The 23,719-nt window shown below is 37.4% G+C and overlaps 1 protein-coding gene across 13 annotated transcripts in view; it reads right to left on the bottom strand.

Moving 5' to 3' along the window:
* The window catches only part of NRG1 (neuregulin 1), a 960,018-nt gene that overhangs the window by 28,135 nt on the left and 908,164 nt on the right, over positions 1-23,719 (bottom strand). For all 13 annotated transcript variants that reach the window (XM_070408369.1, XM_070408361.1, XM_070408360.1 and 10 more), the window contains one exon: positions 8,424-8,553. In XM_070408369.1, the coding sequence (XP_070264470.1) occupies positions 8,424-8,553 (130 nt within the window). The remainder of the gene's footprint in view (positions 1-8,423; positions 8,554-23,719) is intronic.

Here is a 23,719-nt window from a genome sequence, read left to right as displayed (position 1 = left end):
GATTAGAAGATGGAAAGACAGATTTTTTTTGTTTTACTTTGGTATTTGCTCATAATGTGATGTGATCTTTTTTCTATATTTGTTCTTTTTAAAAAAATTTTTATTGATTAAGTTATTACATATGTGTCCTTTTCCCCACATTTATATTTGTTCTTATTGAGACGAAAATTCACAGACAGTTTGTCTAATCACTTCTTCCAACTGACCTTGACCTGCAGCTCCCCATCTCCCCACTTCCACACCTGGGTATGGATTTCCTCTCAGGCTCTCATATGGGACCCTGTCCCCATCTCTTTGACTGCCCTTATCTGTTTGTGTTGTGATTATCTTTTTGTAAGGACAGTGACCACATTTTGATCATTTTATCTCTAGTGTTTAGTACAGTGCCCGGCTCATAAAGGGCTCTCATAAAATATCTGTTAAACTGAACCTACTATAGGATCAGACTGAAGTGTTCAGTGATAACTGTATCAAAGAGAAGTTCATATAGTCAACTGATTTGCCAACTACAGGTCAATATTGAACTTCTTTTGTTTTTTTAGTTTATGACAGATTCTCTTCTGTAGACTCCTGAGTAACTTTTTTATAGGGGCTCCCAGCACCCTCCTCACAGACTCCTTCCCCTAAATAGAAATCTTTACCATTGTGTTGAGAATTTGAAAAGACTCTATAACTCTTTAATGATAAGTCTATTACCTCAAATTTAAACCCTGTTACTGAAATACCAGTTTACTTAGGGTTCAATAAAGTAGTACAATCTAGTAACCATGACTTCTACACAGCATCAGTAAAATAAAAACTGTCCTAATGATAAACTTACTATACTGTGAAAATCCTAAGATATTTACTATATAATTTACCATAAAGTCATGTATTTTGAAAATCAATTTAGTGTTCATTGTATTTTTTATATTCTAATTGAACAAATTATTTCCCATTTTTTGGTGGGATGCTTAATATATTCAAAGATATTTACAGAACCCCCAATTTCTGGTTATTTAGGATTTGCTAAATTTATAAACCATTATAAATGGTTTTTTGGTTTTATAAATGTATGGTCAAGTTATAAATCATCCTTAAGCACTCTTTCTCCTTCCTTCCTTCCTTCCTTCCTTCCTTCCTTCCTTCCTTCCTTCCTTCCTTCCTTCCTTCCTTCCTCCCTCCCTCCCTCCCTCTCTTCCTCTCTTTCTCTCTTCCTCTCTCCCTCCCTTCCTTTCTTTCATTAATTTTCATTAGGCCTTCCCTTGATGAGTTAGGAGAAGGGAAACAAAGTCCACTTCTGATATTTCCTTTCTCTTTAGTCATCACGCTACAATCACATATTTGGACAATTTTAAATACCTTGTCTAAAAAGGAAGTGTTCTTTTTGTCTTTTTGCTTTACCTCAGTACTAGTTTTGGTTATTACCTTCATATTGTAAAATATCTGAAATGATTTCTTTGGTGTCTATATTTATAAATATCAAGTAATTGAAATACCAACAACTAGACATTGAGGAATATCAGCGGGCTTTAGTGTTAGACATTAGACCTTTGCTCTCTGAACAAACTGGAGTTGGCAGTGTGAACACTAGCTCAAAGAGTGCTGGTGTTTGTCTACAGGATTATATTGCAAACACAGACTTTTATCACCCCTTTGCCTGTTCAGCACTCTGGATGGACCTCACCCACTCACTGGCTGAGAATCTGTGTTGTAGATTATTCTTTCCCAAATGTACTGTTACTATTAGTCTGCATTTTTCCAAGATGACCCTCATTCTGTTATCTGCCTTTAAGGGAAATTCCTAGAAGTTTATATATGCTTTTCTAATTTGTGTTTCAGTGTATTTTTATGACATCATCTGCAAAAGACATTTATTTTCTCGAGGGAATGTCTTCTTCAACATCATTTAAAAAAAATCAAATATAAAATGTTCCAATAGCATTTCCTTTATAGCCAACCATATACCTCCCTATCTCTGTTCAGCTAATACATACCATCCCTTTTCTTTTTTTATGATGATCTGGAGACTCTCAATTCATGAGATAAAAGGATACACTTGGTGGCCACACTGGACTCATGGGCAAATACTGAGGGGGAAAAATCCAAGTTGCCCTGGCCCTCCAATGTTGTCTTTCAGTGTCTAAGACACAGAATCCCAATAATGAGGATGGCAGTGTTTATGGATTAACCCATCCTTGCTTGAACCTTGCGGTGCCCTTCCCAAAGCTCTGTTTGCACAGCTTGTTCTGAAATGCTCATCTGTACACCAAAACCCTGCCATTGTTTATTCTACATGATGTATCTGTAAGTTTGGGGTCAAACAATTCAATGGGATATGGGATCAATCCACATCCCATACATCTCCACATCGTGCTTGACACAATGACATATTGACTGCTAATGTGTGGTTGGGTCTTCCTCTCCAGAGAATGTCTTTTCCTGTCTCATCAAACAAAACTTTGTAAATTCAGGGCTTTGCCATTTTATCTACTCCACCAGCTGCATTTGTTTGAAGAAACACCTAAATATTCACATTTTACTTATATCATTCAAAATACATTTAAAAAATTGTGCACTGTATTTTTAAATAGACCATATGTTTCTCAAAGTGAGGGCTGCAGACCCTTTTTTTTCGGTCTCTGCTTCTGACTAGTTGAGGTCCCTCATTATACATTCCCTTAGTTCCCTAAATATATTTCACAGCCCTTGACACACCTATAACTACAATGAAATTAATTACTTGAAATGCATTTATTACTTGCAATAGCCTATAGACTCCATGGAAGCAGAGACCAACATGGTTTTGTTCATGACTTCATATTAGGCACCAGCACAGAGCCCTCTTCAGAGAAGGAGCTCAGTAACCATACATGGCTCTCTGGCTGATTTTAGAACAAAGAAAGCAAAGCTATTGAGACTACTTAGTCAATGCACCTGATTTTAGACAAACCTGCACCTAAATTGGTTCCTATAAAAACAAAAGGATTTCCTCCAATCAATTAGCGAGTGAAAGTCGAAATGGGTTAATATATCCCTAGAAGCACACAGCAGGATCCTAGATACACGAGGCACACAGAAGAAATGGAAGACATGGTCCTCTGAAGAGCTGATGATCTTGACCTAAGACATAAAAGTCCACCTACTCTCTCTGACAAATGCTTCTGTATCTGTTAACTGTCACAGCATGTAAAAACAGAAGGGCCATAGGTAAGTGTCACACTCATTCTGAAGAATGAACTCTTCCAGGGCTGGAGTTAGAGCACAATTAGCAGTCTGTTCTTAAGGACAAGTTCTAACTCAATATATATCCCTTGTGTCTAGTCCACATTTCTCTTTCTACTGCCAAGATGACTGGGCTGCAGGACACAATTATGAATTTGAATCACCATGTCCCTTTCATTATGCTAATCTAGCTGCTAATAAGTATTATACTTTTAATCAATATGATGCCAGGATTTTATGAAACTTTAACCTTAGCTAGTGTTTTTTACTTTCTCTCCCCATTTTACCTAGTCCTTGACTTTCTCTAGCCTGTGCGGAAATCTTCTCTAAACATCTGCTGTGTTTATGGTGTCCCTGTCCTGCTCCAGAACATGCTATGACTCCCTATTAGCTATCAGTGTCCCAAATCCTCCACCTGGCCTCTGGGGCTCAGAAACTGGCTCAATGTCTAACTCAGTGTTTTGTTTTTTTTACTTCTCAGAATGGAGCTGAAGGTTTAGATGTGCATGCCACTGGGTCTCACAGAAACCATTACTGCAACCTCAGTGCCTGTCTGCTATATAAAAAAGACTCCATAAATACTGGCCATGTTTATAAAGTCTTCTCCACCTTATTCCAACCGTTTCTTTTCCTTCTTTAAATTATCTTTACCATAATAATCAGCACAGTGCCACTTGTGATGTATTCACTCTAATTGATTCACTATTTCAGCTACTTAATTTTCCTAAACAGACTAAGTCCTCCGGGAAAGAGACCATGCATAGATGTAGCTGTTCTATAAACAGATGTTAATTAATATTTCATTTATCGAGTTTAACATTTGTTGTGACCTAAACTCTACAGTTATATATTTTTCATAATTGTCTCCTATAATGATACAACATAGGCCATTATATATACTACATAGATTCATAAAAACTAACTATAAAACATCATAAGCTCATGCATGTTTGAAGACACCTCCCATCTTCCCAAGACTTGTTGCTTTTTGTTTTTTGGGGTTTTTTTTTTGCATAAAAGGAATATGATGAACAGAGCTTTGCAGGATCTGTCCAATGCAAAGCCATAAAGCTAGCTGGTGGCCCTGCCGAACCAAATAAAAGCTGCTAGTGTTAAATAAGATGAGGAATTGGGGATTAAATATGATAATACAGTCTGTTAAGGCAGGTGTTTATATTTTTCCAATGTCTACAGTGAGAATGTAATACTACCATGTACTTTTTATTATAAGGAAAAAAAAATCATGCTTTTGCCAGAGTTAGAAGTACTTTAGCAGAAACGAATTCATTTAATTTCACTAACTTCCTGGGAAGAAATTTGGAGAACATATTAGCTCTATGTTATGAATTAAGATACTGTCCAGGGACTTGAAGTGAAAGGGCTCACGACTGTTTACCAAAATTGGTAGTAAAAACTCTAGTCCCCTCATGGGGAAGCCGCATCTGTCCATGGGACAACATAATGGGTTTATAAATGTGGTCTGGTATGAAATCATTTCTAGATTTTTTTTAAAAAAATCACATCAACATATTCCAAAATAGTTCTCTACTAAAACTGTTTGGAAAAACAGACATACAAGAATGAGGTGGTGGGGGAGGGGGAGTAGTTGGAGAAAAATTGGGCAATGTCATGGTCAACTATCTTATTTCTTTGAACCATATGCCTACACAGGGCATCAGAGGGTAAAAGATGAAACATTTCTTTTCTCATCTTCATATAATAGTCACGATTTTTTCCTCGGGATAAATTTTAAATTACTAGAGAGGGAAGAGAAATATAAAAGATGAAAATAACCACTTAAATTTCCACAGTCCCCAGGGGCAAAGCCAAGTAACCAGCAAACCTCCCCTCAGAGAAGTGTTTAACTGTTTTATGGGGAATCCATTGGGGACACCCTGTGCTAACTGGAGAGACAAAAGGGATTTGCTGTAAAGTCTTCAGCTTCAACGCCCAAGAAGACAACTGTGGATTAGGTGACCAGAGAGACCACTTGGAAACGCCCCTGCCTGTGGTGCTTCTGAGTCATGGCTTCAGGCAGGAGTAAAGCTGATTTTCAATGACGTAGCTCATGCTTCAGCAATGTTTTGCTATAGACAGATGGTCCATATGGAAACTATGAACTGGCTTCACGTTCAAGACTGTGATGAGCCAAAGCAACATTTCCATGTTTTCTGCTTCTAGTCAAGTGGTCTAGTTTACAACAGATTATCCTCAGACATGGTATCTTATGTGTCCTGGTTTTCAATTCTGAGTTGTGATTATTTTGAATGCTATAAAATTTTAAAGACACACTTTGATTTAACAAAAAGGCCTGAAATATTTTGGGTGTTAACTATATTCCAATACTTCACTTAAGGTACTGGCTTGCTTTGATGCCTCAGTAAACACATGGTCCAAAGAGCGGGAGTGGGGGTGGGGGGGTTGGGGGGGGGGAGTTATCAAAATCATAAGCATCAAAAAATTTCCTCCCAACAAGATCCAGTAATAAGCTTTAACACTTTCTGAGACATTCTAATTACAAAAAATCAAAATCAAAGTATGAAGCCAATTTGCTGAGAACTAGCAAATAACATAACCCACTACCAGTGGTCGGCAAACTCATTAGTCAACAGAGCCAAATATCAACAGTACAATGATTGAAATTTCTTTTGAGAGCCAAATTTTTTAAACTTCAACTATATAGGTAGGTACATTGTTATTAACTTAATTAGGGTACTCCTAAGGCTTAGGAAGAACCACACTCAAGGGGCCAAAGAGCTGCATATGGCTCGCGAGCCGCAGTTTGCCGACCACGGCCTAGACAATGAGTTTGGGGGATACAGGGTGTTCAGTCACGGTTTGCTGCTTTAATAATTATTAGAGAAATAACAAGCATTTGTTTCTGGATTTTTTTTTTCTGGATTGAGCTTAAAATTTATAGGTGAAAAACTATAGGTGAAAAAATTGCAGTTATTGGCACAATACCAAAGTGGAACAAACGAACAACACTTCCGTGATTGCATGTTTTGTATAGCACGTGGGAGGGCCGCAGAATCGCTGAAATTAACATGTGGAAAATAGCTGCACTGGCTCCTTAGAGGTATTTGGAAACGATCACATGTACTCGCTCAGCTTGTAAATCTTTGCAAAGGCTCTGATGAAAAATGATCATGTTTCTTTATTATAATTAAAATATAGTGGTCTCAGATGTTTCTCTAAAGGAGTAAAAATATGAGACATAGATAATATGAGCACTTTGTTTAGAAAGGAGAAGAACTTAAAGAACTATAATTTAAATGTTTTTCAAGGAGATTTATTAAAATATGATTGGATTGTATGCCTGAGATTAGTACAGAATAACAAGATGTCCCCATATAATAAATAGAACTCATATTTTATAGATTATAATTCTCAGCTTCTGGTATTTCTTATTTTGATCTGAGAAAACCTTAAAGAAAACTATAAAATTTATGCCTCCTGACTCACTATGATAAGTATAGGGGTGCCATGCTTGTGTTGTATTTACACCAAGTTGTCAGAACCAAAGACTAAAACTGAACCATTTTAATTCTTTGCTCTAGGTATATAGATTTGAATATACTGATCAAAAAGTAAAACTCTAAGATTAATTTTAGAACAATAAACACTGATAGTCATGTGAAATAATTCAAACCTGAAATATATTTTTCTACACATTCTTTCATTTTTATCTTGCTTTAAATTTTTGAAAAGACTTTACCTATTAACTTTATTTTGGCTTATAATCATTACCTATCTCTATCAAAGAGATGTTTAACAATTGAGGTGATTCCTACTCTTTTATTCACTCCGACAGGTGATTTTGACTTTTATAACTTGTCTGATGGATAAAATCAGCTACACAACCAACACAACTTGTCTTCTCCTAGAACTGATTCTACTCTTAAAAGAAGAGATTTTGAGGGGAAAAAGCAGTTCTGGGAAGTACCTGTTCATGAGGTTAGATGAGACACTCTGCAGCCAGCCCACGTCTAGAACAGCACAGGGAACAGTGAAACATTTCTTACAAAGTGGCATTTTTGTCCAGTGTTATGATTGTAAAACATGTGTCTTTTGAGATGTACTTTATTACTTACAAACAATGAAGGTTTTTTTAGAACTGGCACATAAATATTTGTATACTACTTACATGATGTGTGGGATTGGCCTTCTTAATAATTTCGTGGGTTTTTCCCCCCCATTTTGCTAATTACTCTATTAGCTCTTTAACAAACTCGCTCTTCTTTGTCAACGCTTAAGTCACAAGCTAATATTCTGGAGCAGAAGGCAATGTTTATGATGGCGTGTTTTTTTCTCATGTAGGACAAGCAGTGCTACTTTAGAACAGTGGGACTCCACTATTGGTCATCATTTCAGTGCCAGAGTAAACTTCCCTGTACAACATGTGGCCTAAATATCAAGAGTTTAACTTAATAAACTCTAAGCACAATAAACACGTGCTTTTTAATGAGACCTGTTAATATTAACTACAAGGTTTAAATATTTAATGTATTGATAATATTATTGTTTTAGTCTGCCTATTGAGAGAGAATAACTGTGATACTTCTGAATGGTGCATCAACTCCTTCAGGTGATAGGAGAGAGTGCTATTATAAATATATCTATAAAGAACTGCAATGCGTAAAAGAACATTCTGCCTTCTTCACACAATGCTGCTACAACACTAAATCCATTTCCAAACACATGCAGTTGTTTTTTTTATCATTAGCGAGATCAATCTAAATTCCACTTAGAAAAATAGTTATGGAACAGTAAGTTACTATCAAGTTACTATAAGATCTATGTTTGTAAAAAATCTTCTGTACTTCTATATCTTTTCGTTATCCTATTCGTTTTGCTGGTGATCACTGGGGTAAAAAACAACATTATCTTTCAGCTTAATTCACACATTGGATGGAGAAGTAGGTACCAATAGTTAGAGGTCTCTATGATATTTGCACATCTCTTCTAGGTAACAATGATGAAAACCATGAAGAAAGCAACATGAAGGCAAAAAGGAAAAACAATCGTAAAAATAAAAAAGCACAATTCTGAATATAACAGAGATGACAAATGGTGTGAACTTTTGAAAACAAATAAAAAGCATTATTCAACAGGATGCAATGAAATTGGAAAAAGAAGCAACAGTACATCATGAGACACAGAGTCATCTGAAAGAAGCAGTTATGGACATAAGCCACAGAGAGGATTTTTTTCCTTACTTGCACAAGTATCTTGAGGGGTTTGAAAGGTCTTTCACCATGAAGCACTCGCCTCCATTCACACAGAAAGTTTTCTCCTTCTCTGCACATTTTACAAGATGGCTTGTTCCGGTGGTAGATGTAGATGTAGCTGGATGGAAGATAAAGAAGGGGAAAGGTTTAGAGCTATCTTCCCCCTTTCTAGGCATCCTTTAATCTTAAATTTCTTAAGAGGAAGAGGTCAAAGAAGGTGCAACAGATTCCACTAAACTTTCAGGCTTAATAAACAACAGCAAAGAAGTTAAATAATTTCTGGGTGTAATTAAACAGATATATATATACATACATAGAAGCCTAAGTGACCATTACAATAGGTCGACTGGTTGCTATGACGTGCACTGACCACCAGGGGGAAGATGCTCAATGCAGGAGCTGCCCCCTGGTGGTCAGTGCACTCCCACAGCCAACCTCCCGCGGCCAGCCAACCTCTTGCAGTCCCTCCCCCGGGACTGGACGAGACAGCCCAATTGGCCTGATAGCCGAGGGAGCCCACCTGTACATGAATTCGTGCACTGGGCCTCTAGTACAATTATGAAAGGGTAACTATTATTAGTTAATTTAATTACAGTAATAGGGAAAGGGCTCAAGATTTTTTATAACCAGTAGTTTATCTTCTAAGGAAGTTGAAAAAGAGCAGATCTATTGTCTTTAAGTAAAATGCATTTTCCAGGAAGGCTCAAAGATAATGATATGAAGTCATGTCAGTGCAACTCAATTTAGATCTCAATTTTAAATGGCAACTAATTGATAAAATTATTTATTTTAGAAATTATGTTTTATATGTGTTTTGACCATATTTTTAGATATAATATATAGCAAAAAAATACAAGGTGGCTTATTTGTTCCTTATGAAAAATTATATATTAATTGAATATATATATTATATAGATTGGGGGGCATTATTTTCAAAATTTCCACTCTATTCTAATTTCTCCTCAGAATATTTTTTGAAATGTCCAACTGCCATCATACTTTGGAGGAAATGGGAAGACAGTCTAATATTGCTAAATATGTAGACTAAGCACAATAATATTCACCCATTTTGAATCATGAGTAGCAATTAGTCTTAATTATGGTTTTTAATATATTCATGTAATAAGGTTGATATTTACTTATCAAACTTCACAGTGATGCATCCACAGTTAGGTGCATGGATTAAATGAAGCCAAAGTTCTCAGTCCTGACACTCAAAGGGCATTTAGTATCAGAACGTCTCCTCACATCACTGGGAACACACAGGCAATATATTCTCAACTCAAAGCATCCTAATGTACATAATGTGTATCAGGACAAAAAACAAAACTACTATGTCCAGCCAATGAAGATTCCATTTACTCTCAGAAAAAAAAAAAAAGGCCACCTTTAGACAAAATGCTTTTCTTGTCTACTGATCATTCGTTGTGATTTTTTTAAAATATATTTTATTGATTTTTTTACAGAGAGGAAGGGAGAGAGATAGAGAGTTAGAAACATCGATGAGAGAGAAACATCGATCAGCTGCCTCCTGCACATCTCCCACTGGGGATGTGCCCGCAACCCAGGTACATGCCCTTGACCGGAATTGAACTTGGGACCTTTCAGTCCGCAGGCCAATGCTCTATCCACTGAGCCAAACCGGTTTCGGCATTCGTTGTGATTTTTAATCCTTGTCTTCCTTATCCTTATTTTGTTATCTGCATATGGTATTCAGATGACTGTTTACTTTTATCTAACCTGTCGTGTATTACTTTCCCATTTTCTTTTGCCTTTCTTTTGCATTTCCTTCACAAGCCCACATTTTGTTTTGACTTTTAACACAGCTTCTCCTCTAACTCTGCTTGATTTTTACTCTACCTGATAGAAACACTGATTAATCAGCCTCTGAATCACTCAAAACGTTTCCTGCCTCTTATTCTCCCATTTTAAAATTAGGCCTGGTTTTGGGCCATCTCGCTGTTCTCAGCATGGCTTTTGGGGGTAACAGCAAGGACAGCTGAAATGACTTGTACTTTGCAGATAGATCTGGCCCAAATCCCACCTTCTACTAGTTTTGTGTCCTTGAGCAAGTCATTTAACCACGGAGGTGCTCAATTTTCTCATTTAGAAAACAGGGGCAATGGCTCTCTTACCGAATATTTGTAGAGATTGTAAATAATCTAGGTAAAGAAACTGGCACAAAACTGGCACTCAAAGAATAATAGCAGGTATAATACTGGGCAGGTAGATTATTTCATTCATTAAATAAAAGCTTGATAATGAAAATTTGGGGATTTCAAAGATGCATGTTCTTTTGAGTTATTAGTATGGATAATTAAAAATGGTTCATTTTTTGTATTATTATTGAAACAAAAAGTTCTTTTCAAAATGCAATTCAAGGTATCCTTCACGGGTCTACAAGCCAAACAAAAGGCACCAGGGAGAGTGAGGAGAGAGGTGATCTTAATCTTCCCTTATCAGCTATATTTTATCATCTTTATCAGGATGAGGGGATGTCATTGGCAACATTTGGTCTGTAAAATTATAGACAACATGTCTATACATCACATAACATAATTTAACATAATATTATATTTGAATGCCAAAAACTGCTTACTTAGGTGCTGTGTGTTAATATTTTCATTCATGGCAATTGCTTTTTAAAAAAATATTAGGAGGAAGTTTGCCTTCAGTGTTAAAGGTTTTGCGCTTAAGACTTTCAACTGCTGACAGGATTGCATGGGATGACAAATTGGGCAGGGTATCCTTGCTGCCCCAGGTGACAGTGCAGAAGGGACCACCTGCCCTGGGCTGTCACCACTCACGTCCCTGAGGAGGAACTCAGAGCCTCAAGTGGACCCCAGTGGTCTGAATCCCTGACAGGTTCTACCGATTACCCCTCACCCACGCTGCACAGCGAACACTGTATCAGGTTCTTTCAGAACAAATCCTGAGGCTTTTGCTAAAAATAACAAAACCAACATCCCCCCAAAAGCAGACACTCCATATAAGTTGTAAACTAACAATAAAGGTTAGCAGTGATATAAGCAAGAGACCGATGCACCATACCTCTTCCTTGGACTTTCTGATCTTGTGTTATCACATAGGCAAGATAAATCAACTTGTGCTAATACTAGAAATAATTCCTATTTTTTTTAGTCTTTTAGAAATATTTCCCCTTGAAATGGTTATCCTTTTAATGCTATTCTGCAGCTCCAAGTTATGACACATTCATCTGAACAGTTCATAGATCATTAGTTGAAACTAGCAGTGGGCTATCCGATAGTAAAATAATTCCTGAAGACAATGAAGTAGCAACTAACTCATAAGGTCACAGACTATCGTACTTGGCCCTTTAATCTGTTAATAGCAGTGAGAACAAAAATGATCATGGAATTGTAAAGCATCAGAGAACTCCCAGATGATGCAAAGGGTGAACTGACTGGGTACAGCTGTTCTGAGCCAACAGACTAACACAGGGGTACGTTGTAATTGTCAGAAGAGCCTGGATGGGGATGGTGATATGTACTCCCTTCACATTTTTGCCAGCTTATTTTATTTTTTTAATTCTCCTTAGTTGAACTAAGTGGACACTCAGTCCTAAGCAGATCTATTAATTTTGCAGTGATATTTTTTCTCTTTGACTTACACATGCTGTATTGCGAAGTCAGACCATTTGGTAATTCTGCCAGAAATTAATGAAACAGACAAAGCAGCCCCTTAAACCAAGCTGTGGCAGCCCCATTCTTCCTGGGAGCTTTCAGAGGAATTTATTAGAGATGAAGCTAAAGGTTTTGCAGATGGAATGTATCTCAATATATAAAAGAAGACCCTCATAGCTGTCCCTAGAAGGAAGTGAAGTAGATCTCTCTTATTCAGTCCTTAATAAACCCTGCCTCCCCCGCTGTGTGAGTAGCTTGTCTTAATTTGGGAGTCTGCCATCTTCTAGTAAGTGTTAAGTCAGCGGTTCTCAACCTGTGGGTCGCGACCCCTTTGGGGGTCGAACGACCCTTTCACAGGGGTTGCCTAAGACCATCGGAAAACACATATATAATTACATATTGTTTTTGTAATTAATCACTATGCTTTAATTATGTTTAATTTGTAACAATGAAATTGGGGGTCACCACAACATGAGGAACTGTATTAAAGGGTCACAGCATTAGGAAGGTTGAGGACCACTGTGTTAAGTGAACAGCAATTAGGAGCATTGCAAAATAAAACTTCATTCCTTTTATGTTTGCCATGAACACACTTTCCTTATATGTTTGCAACTCCATTATAAGGAAGAAAGTATAAATAATGGTAAAGCAGTAACTTGTTACCAGAGAATGCACTTTGGGGTGTTTCATTCTTGACCTGGTCTCTCTTGGCAATTTAGATCAGGACTAAGATTTTGGAGACTAAGATCACCATTTCCAGACTCTCCAAATCCCATACCCCACATACTGACTGACTCCCTCCCTTCCTTCCTCTCTCCCTCCCTTTTTCCTTCCTTTCTTCCTCCTCTCTCCTTACCTTCTTTCCACTATTCTTTAATAATTGCCTATTATGTGCAAGGCATAATGATAACAACTAGAGTTACTGAGGTTAAAAATTGTAAGACTGAACAATTCTCCCTAAAAGGAGACCTTTATAGATAAAATGTAGTGACCTAAACACTGGAGTTAGTTAAGGCTCTATTTCACCAGTTATTGTTTGTGTGACTCCTGTCCAGCTAACCTGCCTCAGTAATCTCGGTGTAAAACTGAGATATCTCGGGGTGGCTGTGAAGTGTGAGAAAAGTCTTCAGCTGCAATGCTGCACACAAATATATCTTACTGTTACTGTTACTAATGGTTGAATAGGGATCAAAGAGAAGCTAAAACATTTCTGCACAGGCTCTGAAATTCTATATAATCAAGTATCAAGTGTTGTTTTTTAGTGAATTATTATTCTGTGAAATATGAAAAGAGATGATCTAATTTGGAAGGGTAACCACTGCATGATTGTAAGCAGAAAGTATCAATAATCTACTCAATTTAAACTTTATCACAACCGCTTTCACTAAAACTGCCTATAAAAATAAATGGAAGAACAATTCATGTTAAAAGAAAAGGAAAACCTAACATCTTAAATGTGCAATTATTTTCAACTTTCAAAATCCACATAATTCTTTAGTACTTCTGACTGAACTTGCCAGTTATAGGAATTAAGTTCACTCACAATATTGTGTCATTTCAACAGTTTAAAACCTATAAAATATTTAAAAATACTGTGACATCCATAGTATAACTTAACATCGGGGAAATTATCTTTGCATACTTTTAAAAATATATGGACTATTGTAACTGTATGACTAACCTGGTGATAAAAGCAGTTATTAAAAGTCTACCTTTTAAAAATATCCTATATAATAAAAGCCTACTATGCTAAGTGTCTGGTGGTCCAGTCAGCCATTCAACCAATCAAAGCATAATATGCTAAGGATATGCTAAGGCCGCTCAACCGCTCGCTTTGACGTGCACTGACCACCAGGGGGCAGAGCTCTGACTGGTAGGTTAGCTTACTGCTGTGACTGTGTGAGACTGGCTGGACAAGCCCTGGAGCCCTCTCTGAGTCCCTCCCCAGCTGGCCAACCTCCCGTGTCCCTCCCCGGCCCATTCGTGTACCGGTGGGGTCCCTTGGCCTAGCCTGTACCCTCTCGCAATTTGGGACCCTTTGGGGGATGTCAGAGAGCCGGTTGCAGCCTGATCCCACAGGCCAGGCCCCCTCCAGACCTCTCTCTCTATATATATATGGACTAAAAATTAGGAGTTAATTAAGTATTCTCTGTTCTATTGCTAAATATCTTCCCACAAAATCACACAGTATTTCCCGTAGAAGGCTAGGCTTTTGCTGCTCAAGGCAGGCTAAAAAAATAATGCTGGAAAGGAAGGCTTACTCTCTTGCTTGTTTTAAATGGTGTTTTCTTTATCAGTGAAGTAGACAGCAGCAACAGACCAGGGCCATTACACAAATGCAAATTGCTGATAAGAAGTCACTCTATTCTTCTTTGACAATTAGCAGGTATTAGCATGATTGTACAGTGTTTAACCGGAGGAGCAATCACTAGATCCTGTCCTCCCTAAGAGAATGTCTTTTATGGGCAGTTTTTAGGACAATTCTTAATGATCTACTTGCAGGACATTAAACGAGCTCTGCAGTTTTCTCAATGAAATATAAAAAGTTAACATATTTTATGTTCCAATTTACAACTGTCACTCACTGCAACATTTCAGGTTGTTGCTTTTAAAACCTTTCCTGTGAGATCTTCAATGGCTATGGATGTAGAAATCTGCCTGCCTTCTTGCTCTTGGATCTCTCAGTTTAAAAAATCTGAAATTATGATCCTTGCTCGGAATACAGCTCCTCTGCTGGACGCTTGGAGCTCCCACTGGCCAAAAAGTGCTTCTGTGGCTCCTGCAAGTGAAGCTCTGGAGCAGAAGCCGAGCCGAAATGCTGTGCCACCTAATGCGGCGTCTACAGGTGCCACGGGAGAGACACTGGTTTTCCAAAGGGCAAGTCCAGAGCCAGACGCAGAACTACTCAAGCTCTGTCATTCGGGGTTGGCATCTTTTTCTCCTGAGTAGTAATTCAACCCTATGCTGAATAGCAAAAAGGTACTTGAAAAGGGAAAAAAAAAAAAAATGACAGGGGGAGATAACAGAAACCTGTGCTCACTTGGAGGTTCCCAGAGTTGATACTGTGATTTAAAGTAGCATGCTATTGCCCGGCCTGTGTGGTTCAGTGGTTGAGTATCGACCTATGAACCAGGAGGTCACAGTTCAAGGTTCAATTCCTGGTCAGGGCACATGCTTGGGTTTTGGGCTTGATCCCCAGTAGGGGGCATGCATGAGGCAGCCGATCAATGATTCTCTCTCATCATTGATTTTTCTATCTTTCCCTTTCCCTTCCTCTCTCTGAAATCAATGAAAAATAAACTTAAAAAACCCCCCAAAAACCACAAACTATCTCCTTAGTCTCTCTACTGAACTCTGCTAAAGAAACAAAAAGGAAAGCCAGGATGGGTCATGATGAGATCACAAATGGAACCAGAACTTTCTAAAGTAGAATTAGGACATCGCACTTTATGGAACTAAGGTGGAAGTACTTAGAGGTTTGTAGACTACCTACAAGGTGAGTGTTGTCCAAAGAATAAGTTGACACTAAGGCCAGTGAAGATTAAATGGTTTAAACAATGAACTTGGGCTTTGGAATCATTTAAACACACATAGAATGGGGGACCAGAAAGAACCTTAACATATTTTATAGTTTAGCCCATATTTAAAACAGGATAAAAATTGTCTCAAAAGAATAATTCTGTGGTCTTTAATAAAATACCTGTAGCTACGATTTCACAAAAGTACACAGGAAAGGCTGCTTAAGGTCACACAGGAGAATCAGGAAATGCTGGTTTTCTATTTTATTAAATGATTTTGAGGTTGAAGCCGGTTAATAAGATTGCCTTTCGGTCTCTCTCTCACAAGCAATCTGGGCACACCCTAACATTATTTCTTCCTTCTTCAGCAGAATGAAAAGTGACCTTTGGGTACTTCTCCTCATAAAACGAAATTATAATTTTTGTTATAACACTGATCTCATTTGTAGCTAAACAGAAAGAGTCTTAGGTTCCCAGCAGTCCTTGAGCAAATGATATGGTACCATTAGATAGTATTATCCTTAGAAAAATAAAATTGTCAAGAAAGGTTATTTTTCTGACATACAAGTTGTTATTCATTTTCTTTCTTTCTTTATTTTTTTTTTCTGTCCTGACAGTGCATTTCACTCCTGACCCAGTGTAATCAGTGTGGTCTGCTGCTTCTGAGAGCAACATCTCAGTGGCATAAATGCCTTGTAGGATGTCATGATGTTACAGCTTTTCTGAAAAAGAGGGAGAGCCTCTTCCCACAGTGGATCACTGATTGGGTAAAGTTACAAGAAAGTTACATTTTGTTCCTTACAAAGGAAATAATCTAAAAAGCCAAACTCCAGAACTGCAGTCCTGCTAGACGTTTTCTACTAATCACTGACAGTTTTATGAGTCTAAAATTTCCATAGCTGGGAGTCGACAAAGTTTCAAGCTATCCCTTGAATCTTTTCCCATCAATACCTATTCTAAAATAGTAAAATCTACTTAGCCTGCAAAGCAGATATTAGCAGTCCATGTGACAGGCTTAATTTGATATACAGGGAATCTCAAAAAACGTATATATATATAACAGCTAATAGCTCAATTTTGAAAATAAAATGTATTTTAATAAACACTGCCTTTATAATTATTCAATGTGTGTGTGTGCACATTTTTTGGGACACCCTATATGTATAGATCTCCTCAGGTTACAAGTAGAAGGCACACACTCTTCACTGTACTCTGCGTTTTCTACCAGTATCAATTTTGTTGGGAGAAGGTTGTGTCAACGTAGAAAATGTTCATCTGTCACTTCCCAAATCAGTCAAATGTTTTGAGGACCCAAAAGAACAAAGAGGGCTGAGCGAAGATTCAGTCATTTGGCGAACTCTAATTTAGAAATGGAAGTAGATGAAAGGTAAAAAATATAGAAACTCTAAGGCAAATTCATTTCAAAAAAATTTGTAAAATTGTGGCATAGCCAAAAATAACAGCCATATGGCCATTTCAATAGATATAGAATTAACATTCGATGAGGTTAAGAATCTGTTTCTATAAAACCATCTGTCAAATATTCTTATCCCTAAAATCAAACCTGAATTTAATCAAACATCCAGATACAACTACTAATTTACAGGAAGTGTACAGGTCAGAAAAACATATTAAAAGACACCTTAAAATGCAATTGGCAAACCCAGGCTATACTATTATTCAACATTGCTCTAACCAATGCAATAAGGTAGGAATAAAAAATTGTGGTAAAAGCGTAGAAAACGAGAAGATAAAATAATCATAATTTGAAGATGATATGCCTGGATACTAGTATTCACTAGCAACCCAAGAATTTCACAAGAAAACCCAATGAAATAAAGGGATTATATTCACAATGACAAAAGGAAATGTAAATCAATTAGGCCTGCCAGGTATGAATCTAACAATAAATATACAGAATAGGTAATATATTAAAAAGTGGAATTAGGTCTGTGCTTGGGGGAGGAGAAGGCATTCCATTAAGAGGAAAAGGAAATTAATTTGTGGAGATAGAAAAATGAATGTTCTGTTCAGTGAAAGGCAGTAACTGAGTCTGGCTAGGATACGGATTATAAATACGCAGGTGAAGTTAATGAAGCTATACAATAATAATGCATCCATACCAGAGAAGTCCTTGATAACCTGGTTGGAATGAATATTTACCATGAAGAAAGTTAGGTGTTTGAGTAGGTCCATAATTAATGGATTTAAAGGTCTATTCTCTAACCTTTGAAAGGGGAGGAAATGGAGATGAAGAGACTAGTAAAAAAGCTATTACAAAGGTCTAGGTAAGAGAGAAAGATTGCTCAAACTAGCACACTCATAATGGGAAAGGAGTAGGGGCCCGTGTAAGAAATAATGTATTTATATACATTCGAATTAGGTAGGAGCTAAATGCTGGAGCTCATTTGTATTTCATACCTTGCATCCCACCTCTTTCTAAGGCATTCAAACTGCTTAACACAGATTTTCTCATTACTCTCTATGCAGTCTAGGAAACACCCATGGTGAACAAAAGGACTGAGGCCCATTCTCAATATTCAATACTCCATTGTATAGTGAAGTAAAAATGTCTATGTTACAGCCAAGTCACATGATGGTTTTCTCAGGTGACTATACCACATGCCTGTTGATATAAAGGACCCCACTGTGGATAGATAGTGCCAAAGCTACACAGATGATCAAGGCAGGGATGTCCCCAAAAGTCCTGCGAGCACCTTTATGACAGAAAATGATTTCAGATAAATAATTAATCTAAACTTTCAATATTTTGCATAAAGAGGCCTCCATAAACGTGTAGGAAAATGGGGTCTAGACAATCCAGATACAATCTCCCCAGTGTCCCAGGTTTGGGCAGGTCTCTTTGATCAGTGGCTCTCCAACACAGGAGCTTGAATATTATTTCTTAGACTGTCACCTCTGTAGCTCTAAAACACCAGAATGCCCTTTGCTACATACCATTAGCTGAATTACTGCAATTCTAGCTTTGTGTGATGGTCCTGAACATAAATAGCCAGATTCTGTTTCCATAAGCACAACATTTTCCCCACTGAGGTGAAAGGTTACTGCATATAAAGGAATGAAGCAGTAAAAGCATGTTCAAACATATGAATCTTGCTCTGCAACACTTGGCTAATTTCAGTTCTCACATTTTCCCAGAATTCCCAGGAGTTCCTTTTTCCCAGGTTCGTGATCAGAATAGCAAAACGCTCCTCCTTGTAACGTGATGTGTTATTAAATGTGTATCTGCAGTTTTTAGGTTCCCAGCACAAATTCTCGTAACCAAGTAACACAAGGAAACCTAACTTTTTTCAATACAGTTATTGTCATTTACACATAACCAATCTGAGCAGGAATAAAACAAGGTTTTGGAGAAACACATAATTTTAAATGCTTCATCTCAAGAAAATGTTGCCCTGCCCCCAAAGGACTAAGCTGGACTCATAATATTAGTTCATAACAGGTTTTGTTTCTCTAAAGAGCATATACTTTTTAGAGATGGAGGCAGTGGAGGAGGTAATATTATAAGCAAATCCTGTGCCTTTATAGGCAATGGGCCAGAATGATAAATTAGCCTCGACTACATTATGCATAAAGCTTTCCTTAAGCCTTTGTTTTTAGTTGTTGTTGTTTTAAATTTCAGGGCCTCTATATTCCTACCTAACAGGCACCTGTTTTTCTACTGTTGGCATTAAAACGCACTGTTCAATGGAAACAGACATGTGCACACTTTGAACTCTTTTTCTAAAATACATAGTATTTTTTAAAAACTGGAGCCATGTGCTCAGCGTCTTACTCTCATCATCTGGCCTGGCTGTTTCATGTCTATACATCATTCGGTTGTTGGAAGAACTCAATAGAAACCATCCTGCTTATACTTAAAACTGAAAAAGGCCATGTTGAATCACATCATTAAAAAAAGGTAGAGGCCAGGGTCTTGCCTGGCTATTTCCCTGCACTGCCAGAAGCAGGGAATGTGAAGAAGGTCCACACATAAGCTCTTAGTTATAATTTATTAGTTTATTTCCTGGTGGCGATATATCTATCTGTGTATATGGACTAATAAAACACTTCCATCTCCTGGAGCTATCATAATTCAACATGGCTGAGGTCTTCCCCTTTTAAAACATAAACCATTTTGTAGACACTGCAAGTATGTGTTTAGTACAGATCTTGGCTCTTTCCATCCATCACTGAGGTGCTTCTTACCCAAAGGCTAATGAAGAAAACAAGGTAAAGCGGGAAAGCATGGCTGTTCAGCACACCAGCTGAAAGGGAACCATGGCTCTGCAAAGCCACCTAAAAATCAAAGCACCAGATCCTAGGCACGTTGCCTAATTAATTCCTCATATTCCCATACAGGAGTCAAGTATCTTCAGTTAAGATTTGTCATTTATTCTTAAGCTTTCAAGACATCAAATACTTTGCAACACATAATGTTACATCTAGTAAAAAAAAAAATTGCACTGGTATTCTGCTCAACTAGGCATTGCCAACACCTACTAAGAATTTTCCAGTTCAGAACTGCAGAATATATAAGTTCTTTGGTTTATCTTATATGCATAGCCCATGGACACGGGCAACAGGGTATAGTGAAGGCCTGGGGGGGAGGGGGGTGTGGCTTGGGGCTGGGAGGAGAGGGGGAAAGGAGGAGAAAATGAGAGATATCTGTAATACTATCAACAATAAAAATATTAAAACAATTTTTTAAAAAAAATAGAAACTGCAGAATCCAGTGCCCACCACAATGGGGAGACATGCGGTTAGTTAGCTCCTGAACCGAGGGAGAGTTTGCAGATGATAGGCAAGTTCTTGTTCTGTTTCTAGGCAGAACACAAGGTCTTCCTTGGCAAGAGTTCTTGTTAATAAGAAGAAACCAGACCTCTGACCCTCGTCTTTGAAAACGTCTGGTTTATTCATGGCTTTCCCCTTAAGAAATCCTTACTTCTGAAGAATTGTGAAATATAGGACACTTTTGTTGATAGAGTCAGAGATTTTTCTTGGTTATACACCTTTTTGGAGTGTTGGACACAGTCACAGGGATGTAACTGTCTTTTCATAGCCACCAGTCACGGGTAGAGACACTTTCTGTTAAGAATCCCCTAACCTTACATTTTAATGCCCAATGTTATATACTAGAAACTCTAATGCCAGTATTTTTCTCAAAGTCTGAAGAACTCAGGAAAGTGAGGCATTGTTCTATAGAATCCACACAAGTCCCCAGAATTAAATGGTGATAATAAAAAAAGGATCTTAATTACCAGACAGACCAGACAGATGTGGCAAGAGTTCAGCAATCCTTCATTGTCCCTCATGCTGTTCTCCATTAAAAGTTTATCAGAATCTCTTGAATGGCTACATGGATCCCTCACAGCCATTGGACTGTGCATAAAGTTCATGCTTGGGGAGCTAACTCGCCACTTGCCAGAACTTTTCATGCACGTGTGTGTGTGTGTGTGTGTGTGTGTGTGTGTGCCCAAGTGCATTCATGCATGTGCTAATGCACACATGTATGTGTGCCTGTGACTGTGGCTTACCTTACTTGGGAAAATCAAACTGTGTCACCCATTGATTGAAAGGCTGCTTTAAATTCTTCAGTGTCTTTGTTTGTTTTTGTAAAAGAAATGACAGGAAATGAAGGATTCATTGGTAAGTAAGGAAAGTAGGGAATTTTGCCCTTAACTAAATCTCATCATTTCTGTAATCAAAAAGCCCTTTTCCTAGAGCTAGAAAAGTGCCCATGATATCCCAGAGTCCCATCCCCCCTCCCCCGCCGCCACTTTTTTTGTAGACTTTTTGTTTGTTTTAATCTCATCACTTGATATTAATTCATCATAAAATCAAAGATAATTTTAAGTGGACTGAATATAAGCAAATTCATTAGTTAACAATACTACTAGAATACATGATTTTTTTTTTAAATTCAATTTTATCCTTTGATAAATTCAATCCTCCAAATATACACTTGGTAATTTTTTCAGTTTTCATTTTTGCTTGTATGTTTGTTTGCTTTGAAGATTTGAAGACCATTTCATCTGTGAATTATTTTAGTTGTAAATGACACATTTTAGTTGTTCAAAGGTGAACAAGCAGAACACATGGGTGAACAGATGGAAATTATAAATGAAAGCAGAGTGTCAAAATATTTCTTCTGGAGTCAGAACGAGAAATTGGCAAACCCATAGCAGTATCTACAGAAAATGCTGGCTGCACATATTTAAAAATAAAAAGAACTTACCCAGAATGTCAGAGAAAAAGTAAACAACAGCAGCAAATAAAGTAGTGCGATGAAGGATGTGTGGGAGAGAAGGAGACAATAGAAAGCATGTTGGCACTGTGAAAACTTAGCTCTCCTGGGGACCTAGCTGTGAATCTGAAGTTCAATTCAATTAGGAAGGTCTAAGATGATTGTGATGTATTTAGACAGTCACATGAGGATTTACAGCTATTAGAAGGACTTCTGATGCTAACGTGAAAGGCGGTTACTTTCCTCTATTTGGTTCTTCCTGTTGAATAAACCATATTCCTTGGGCTGAAAATTTTCTATTTATGGTAAAGTCTAGCTTTAAATCCTAACATGAAGTTGGAGTTTCCCATGCAAAACTATAACAATAGTGACATGGCAACAAAGAAAGTTACATTGAAAAATCCTCATGAAATGCAATCTGTTAACTGGACAATGTAATTTACACCCCTGGAATCACAGCCTATAGATGAGAGAGGTAGACTAAGTATATATAAAGGTCAAAAGAGAGACGGTGACTGAGTAGGAAGTGAGGTATGTCTTCTGATTTGTGGGACTAGTGCTCTGGGCTAAGGACAACACTTCTGACCATTTTAGCAACCCTGAAAAAGAAGTCATGAATGATACAATTCTAAAGTTAAGAAATATACCTAATTTATTAAAACTTTTGCTCTATTTTATAAGAAACTTGGAAACTAAGCATAGCCCAAGGTCAGAAGAAAGTCCCAACTATTATTAGATCACCGGACTTGAGGAGCAGAGGTCCAGACAGATAGAATCAATCCATCATTATTATAAGCGATTACAAGAACTACTAGGGTGGCGTTCAAGTCTTGACCGTACAGCCCTAAAAATAATCAGGGACATTTTCTAATAAAAATAACAAAGAGAATGTGCCCTCAATGCTCAACTAAAGTTGATGAGTTAGTGAGGTAAAAATGATATGTTCTAAATTAGATAAGAAGTAATCATTTTAATGAGGATGACATAGATCTGTACTGATTCCAAATTTAGTGGTTGCTATGTGTAGCATTTCTAATTCCTCAGGCATAATTTAGAATAAGAGATAAGTTTCTTAAAATTTTTTTTCAGAAGTTGAAGAATATGCACAGTTGTTGCCAACTAGCAAGAGAATGTCAATTCCCCAACACACTTCTCTCAATCCTTATGTCCAACTCTTTTGTCAAAAAAAAATAACAAAAAGGCCTGCTTATTAATCTGTCTAAGGCTACTAAACTCTTTACAGGCCATTCCCACTAAGTATATCATCCAAAATAAAACTTAATTTTAAAAATAAAAAAAGATTACAACAATTTAAATCAGACTATCTTCTTTACTTGTGATAGAAATTGCCCATCTCTGCCTCAGAAGTATTAAAGTCGGAGAGACTATCTTGATTCTTTCACATGCTAGAACTAAGGTCTATAATCTACTGTTTGGCTTATGGTTTCTACAAAGTGCAGGAGACTGAAGCATCAGAGTCATTATTGGCTCAAAGAGCAAAGTATAAGGAAAAGGGTCACTACTTACTTATGTGAATTCCTTTGCCCAATATGCATCATACCTTGAAATCTTAAAAATCACTGTCATCTTTCTGGGAATAAAATAACTCTTCTGTTGCCTTTCTTATTGCAGGAGATATAAATCCACCCATTCTTAGTAGTCATATTTCTAGAAACACAACCCATCCTAAAATATATCCCAATGAAGCAAAGAGTTAAAGTCCAAAGATGCATGTTAAATATGCTCACAACTACCACTTCCACTGAGCATGCTGTCTACTATGTTCTGGCTTTATGGTGATCTTCAAGGTAGGTCAAGGGAAAAACACAAAAGATATAAGAAGCAGAGAGAAAAGGCATGATGGCAAAGAGGGAA

This window comes from Myotis yumanensis, unplaced genomic scaffold, assembly GCF_028538775.1.
Source record: "Myotis yumanensis isolate MYYU_CA2020_CCGP unplaced genomic scaffold, mMyoYum1.0.hap1 SCAF_3, whole genome shotgun sequence".
Lineage (NCBI taxonomy): Eukaryota > Metazoa > Chordata > Mammalia > Chiroptera > Vespertilionidae > Myotis > Myotis yumanensis.
Note: the sequence above shows the minus strand (reverse complement) of the source record. Positions and strands in the feature narration are given on the sequence as shown.